Source organism: Epinephelus moara, chromosome 19 (assembly GCF_006386435.1).
Source record: "Epinephelus moara isolate mb chromosome 19, YSFRI_EMoa_1.0, whole genome shotgun sequence".
Classification (NCBI taxonomy): Eukaryota; Metazoa; Chordata; class Actinopteri; order Perciformes; family Serranidae; genus Epinephelus; species Epinephelus moara.
In genome coordinates, this window is record NC_065524.1 from 25,135,652 (window position 1) to 25,141,651 (window position 6,000).

At 42.7% G+C, this 6,000-nt stretch overlaps 1 protein-coding gene across 1 annotated transcript in view; it reads right to left on the minus strand.

The window, feature by feature from the left end:
- LOC126406984 (VPS10 domain-containing receptor SorCS1-like) overlaps positions 1 to 2,518 on the minus strand; it is a 69,298-nt gene extending 66,780 nt beyond the window's left edge. Inside the window, exon 1 of the mRNA XM_050071613.1 lies at positions 1,759 to 2,518. Within this exon, the coding sequence (XP_049927570.1) occupies positions 1,759 to 2,460 (702 nt within the window). The 5' untranslated portion in view covers positions 2,461 to 2,518. The remainder of the gene's footprint in view (positions 1 to 1,758) is intronic.
- Between the last annotated feature and the right edge of the window lie 3,482 nt (positions 2,519 to 6,000).

Consider the following 6,000-nt stretch of genomic DNA (forward strand, 5'->3'; position numbering starts at 1 on the left):
GCTTCATACACATATTTACTATTTATGAGAGGCAAGAAAGTAAATAAGTGTATTTCCCATGATATGAAACTACTCCTTTAAAGAGGCATTCGTTTTAAAAACATAACTCCCCAAGCAAGGGGTTTATTTTGGCACATTTTAAGTATTTATTTGCTTCTGTTTTACCAACTAAGAGTCAAATTTGTACAAATATTTAATGTTTCAAAGGATTTTAGGGTCTGCTCTGGTTGGCTGCTTAAGATGCATTTGACTGCAGCATTGTTATAACCCCCCTTTTGAAATGGGATGGTCTTGCTGAAGGTGTTTTAAATCATTAATACATGACTGGGACTTGATCTCATGCTGTTATCGGTCTACGTGCTGCTTGGATGATGTCATCGTGTCAATTTTCCACTGCTCGGCAGATGACACACAATTACTCAAATTATATGAAAGACAAGCAAGACATAAATATTTTTGCTAAGCCCCGAGGCCAAAAGAGATGCACCATCCAAGAATCTTGGATCTGTGGCTCCCCAGATCAAGCCTCGGCCCTCTTTGATAGTGTGTTCGACTTTGCTCTTAGCATTAAATCACACCTCCAAATCAGCTTCTTTCATCTCTGAAATATTGCCAGGGTGCAATTTAAGCCAGCAAGATGTCAAAAAGCTAATTCATGCTTACATCTCAAGCAGGGCTAGACTACAACACATTTCACCGGGCTTGCTGAAAAGTCTATTTAGAGACTACAAATAATTCAAACTGTGCCTCTTGACTCCTGATCAAAACAAGAAACAGAGAGCGTGTGAGTGTGGTTTTTTTGGCTGAACTGTACATGGCTCAAAGTATCTTTTTGCGCTTATTTGAAAGTCTCTTTGCTTGTATATACAGTAAAGCTCTAAATGGCTTACATCGAAGACTCCCTGTTGTTTTGAGTGCCTTCGGATTCACTCACATCCTCCTCTGTGGGTTGTTAGATGCTCAGAACTACAGATATAAGAAAATTGGATGTTCCCAAACTGGGTTAGCTAGAGGTTAAAACACATCTATTCCTGTTAGCTTTTAACTTATCGCTCTATGTGTGCCTATATTTAATATTTTATAACATCAGCCTACTGCGATGCTTTCTGTACATTTTGCTCCAAATTCTTGTATTGTAAAGCTCATGGTACAGTCTTTGTGTGAAAAGTGTTACATAAGAAGTTATATTATTAATATTATTATGATCATTACAACCTATCTGCTGCATAATGACTTTCACTTTGAGCCTTCAGCTGAGTTCAGTGAGGCGTAACCTTGAGTAGCATCATTCTCTCTGTTTTGGAGCAAGAAGACAGGTGCACAGAAAGGTTAACTGGTCTCATATACGCATGGAATATAATATGCATATAGGCAACTGACAGATAAAGAGCATGATGCTATGCAGAACATTAAAGTTATATTATTTTTACGCATTTTTTTTTTTTTTAAACTTCAGCCTACCTGCAAAGTCTGCTTATCAATGCACAATAGCATAGATGGTGCGTGTGTGTGTGTGTGTGTGTGTGTGTGTGTGCATGAGAGAGAGACAGAGGATGAAGCAAGGCAACACTGATTCCCTGAAGCTCTGCAGCCTCTCAGCAGCCACACATTTAATCTCCATCTCGTCTCGTGCACTCAGTCAAAACTAACTGCTCCAAATTACTCAAATTACCACGCAAGATGTGTGAGTCAACACTGAGGGACCACACTGCGTCAAAAGAGGTCCGTGCGTAAATCTGGAGCACATCAACTACTCACGCTGCTGTTCTGTCCGGACCAGTGCACCATCGCCTGGTTATGAGCCGTGTCCCCGGTGAGTGCAAATGTCGAACTTGTGAGCTCAAACTCCTCTTGGTCCGCAAACGAAGCATCCTCCCCGTCCTCCTCAGGTCTGAATCCGGACCAAGTCTCTGCGCTCCTCGCACTCCGCGTTCGTCTCCAACTGGCCACATCCTCGTTTACTGTCACATCAACCTGCGCCCCATTTTCAGCATAAAAACTGTCGTTTTTGCCATCACCGGGGGTATTTTCGGTTGCGTTACACCCGCTGGGAGACGCAGCAGCCTCGGGTGAAGCACTTTCAGGAAACACTTCAGGGTGGGAAAGTTTTTGCTGACCGTTCTGGACACAACTTGTGTTATTCCCCCCTAACCGTGGCTGCACTTCAGGCGAACTTTCTCTGCGTAATCCCGCAACGTTGTGCTTCTCATCCCCGCCGGCGGTGGGTTCTGCGCCCGGTGACCCCTCCGTTAATCCAACAAATTCTTCAGCTGGTGCCTCGCCAAAATGAGTCAAATCCAGCTCCGAGAGTTCCCGGGGAAATGCTGTAATTAGCGGCAGCTGGCACGAGGGAATGCACCTCAGCTCCGCTTTTGTTCCGCCCAGGATGGAAGTTAGGGTGAAGAGCCAAATCCACTCAGAGAAAATGATAAAAAGGCAGTGACCGAGGCGCGTCTCCATTCTACGTTAATTCCGACTTCGGGCCGTGTTAAAAACATATCATTGTTACTCTTGTGCGTCTGTCTGTCATCACCTGGTAAAGTGGAGTCCGTGAATGTACTGTGGGGAGGTGCAGCAGCGCGCGGACAAGTGTTCCCAAGTACTGATGCAAACGATGCATCAGAGGAGGAGCTGGAGGCTGAATCCTGGACGAGAGGGGAGAGGGGCCCATACCCCCGCATCCTCATCTCAACCTGGATAAAAAAAAAGCAAAGACAGGAACTGGGCGTCCTCTTAATTAAGTTATATTTCTGTAGAGACACGTGGTCCCCTGAGGGGTTTTTATTCTGTTTTTGATCAGCAGTGTGCCAGATACTACTGTGAAATATGTGCCTGGATAGTCATCCTATAGATAGGCTAATTATGCATTGGATTAAAACAATCTGAAAGGTATTCAGATGCTGGGGTCCCACGGGGAAAAGTCTGGAAACATTATTGGATGTGCCTCTGGTAGTCTTTGTACGGAAATGTTCCTGACAGGGGGCTCTATGCAAGATACAATGAGGCTTTGCATTTTCCATTAGCAAAGGCCTAGGTAATCAATTAACAGGATTGCCTGTGTTCACTGTCAATTATGCCACGCAGGTAATGACTCTGTTGTGGCCCGTCTGCAAAATGGCTTGGAAATTGTTTCACTTAGATTGCAATCCTGTATTATCCATTCAACACAGCTGAGTGGAGAAAATGCATATCCCCCAACTTTTAGCTTGTTTTTTGTGAACCTTTTTTTTCAGGTTAATGGAGAGTTGTCTGACATAGAATAATGAGAGGGATTCAAACCAGAGGTGGGCAAGTAATCATTTTCTCTATCAAACCCCCTCTGGTCTCTGCTGTTGTGTTTAAGCACAGACGGGTATGCAGGTGCCATGCTAATAACCAAGGATCCATTGTTGCCATGCAATGCAGACACCTTGGAATATAATGTTATATTTCTCTATACTTTGGGCTTTGTTCCAGTCGGCTAATGGTAAACCATTAGGAGAACTAGAGCCTGTCCAAACCCCGTGATTAGATTCTATTTCTAGGCAACATTTAGTCAATAGGATGAGGATGCTGTTGACTGGTGACTGATGCCGAAGAGACTCCCTATATTGAGCTGTGTTCTCCCCATCGCTCTGAGCTGCGACGTGATCCTGTTCCACACACGGGTCAACTGCACAGAGACGTCTTTCATTGGCAGCCATTAGTGATGCAGTGAGCAAGAGCTGTCTCAATCTGTTTCAGTTAGCCCCCACCAGACAAGGGGAAACCAGTCTATAATGCAGATTGATGGCTGACTGAGAATTTCAATCATGGAGCACATTGGCTAAAAAGCTCAAGTCTTGACTGTAATGCAAACCTAATGCACAGTCCTAACTATTACAATGCAGACGACGTTTTAGAGGAAGTAGTGTCTGTGTGTGTGTATGTGTGTGTGTGGCACCTGTATGACTTTTCACATGTATTTTTTACTTGCTGTGAGTTAGTCTGGGATACATCTGCAATGACAGTGTGGAGTGATCATAATGGATTTTTGCCTGACCTGCCTGCTGAGTTTAGACACGGATGGTTGTGCACATGCTGGGTTTGTGTATGGCTCCCTTTTTGGTACTTTGTCTTGTTTCGCCTGTAATATTTCCGTGCTAAAAATAGCTTCCCAAAGATGGATGCGACTAACAATTTAGAAGGATATTGATTTATCTGCTGATTGTTTCCCAGATCAGTCAGTTAATTGTTTAAATGTCAGAAAATGGTGAAAGAGGCCCGTCATAATTTCCCAGGGACTACAGTGACATTTCCAAATCACTTGCTTTATCTGAAAAACCGCCCAAAACCCAAAGATGTTCAATTCACAATGATCTAAATCAGCGAACAGCAGGGAAATGTCACATTTTCGAAGCTAGAAAGAATGTTTGGCATTTGTGCTTCAAAAACAAAACAATGAATCAACTATCAAAATAGTTGTCGACTAGTTGACTAGTAGACTTGGCGTTTGGGCTCCGGATGAAAGAACAACTTCTGTTTTTATTTATGATGTAGATTTCTGTTTGAAGCCACAGTGGGAGGGCGAAGCTGTGTAAATGTCATATGTAAAATCAATAATTGATTTTCAAAAAAACTGAACTGAGGACTCAGAGAGCACATGCTAAATAAAACCCGGGTAGGCAAATGAAAGTACGAGCAGACTCTGGGAGGTGTGCATTAAAAATCAAACACTTGTTCGCAGACTTTAAATTTCACAGTGCAAGGTGACAGATTTCAGGACTGATGTCTTATAGCACATTTGTGTGCACAACATGGCAGCTGAGTGGAATCATTGTCTTTCGACAGACAAGATTGCTGCTTTGCCGCCTGTCACACAGGCTGAATACAAACGGCGTTATGCTCCCTGAGCTCATACTTCTATGATAGAAAGTTGTGAGCAGACAGTGTGAAAAGCACACAAAGGAACGAGACGACAGCGATCCATGTTGTTGGATTATTCTGTGGGGTTCTTTTTTAATTAAATACAATTCAGTGGAAGAAGAAAAGAGCACTGCAGAGCCCATCTCTGAAATTCGACCTTTCCACTCTGATGTCTAGTTCACTTTCACGACTGTTCAAACGACTCTGGTGTTCATAACATTAAAAAAAAGGAGCAAAGACACTCAGGACATTAGTCATGCACAGTACATTGTCTCGCCCTTCTGCTCCAACTAAAAAGCTAACATCTGCCTTCAGTGCTGCAGAGTACAAACAGCAATATGTGTATAGGACAAAAGCCACACACAGTTCCCATAGAAAACGGATCTTTCTTTTCAGCATTCAGTTTCTATGTACCGCTAATTATCCTCTCTCTAAAAAAAGAAATGGTGGGGAAAAGTGTGAAACTTCTGTGCAGGTTTTGTAGTTTGCCTTCATGCAGATGTGTTACAGAAGCACACGCGCTGAGATAGAAGGTGTTGAGGTAGCTATAGACACCCGAGACATCCACTTCAATTAGTGCTGAACACACCTCTGGGGCACCAGGAGAGAAATAGCCTTTTCAAATAATGATTTCAATTACATTATTGAGAGATACGGTGAAATGCAATACAGGCAGCAGGTTAAGTGCTCTGACCCCAGTGAAATGCTGCGGGTTGTATCTATTTGATACCACAAATCCTTTAGTTTCTCTTTCTAATGTGTGATATAAGGTTCATCTCCTGCTGTGCTGTCAATGAAGTGAAACGGTGAAATGATACTTTGATGCTCACAGGAGGGTACACAGTATAATATACCATATGTATAGCTTCTACTGATTTCAGTCTCTGTTTTCCTGCATATTTTATTATAGAGTGGATGCAGCTTTAATTCATTAACCTTCAGCTTTTGCATATGAGGTCTGACTCAAAACCATAATTTATTCAGCACGAATTTACTAATCAGTGAGGTAGATTTGCCCATTAAAGTATCTCTTCACCATTACGTTAATTTTGTTTCTTCTAACATATTTTTTGCATAACCTTCAGCAGTTCGGAGGTTTGCCTCGGTGCAGCTCAG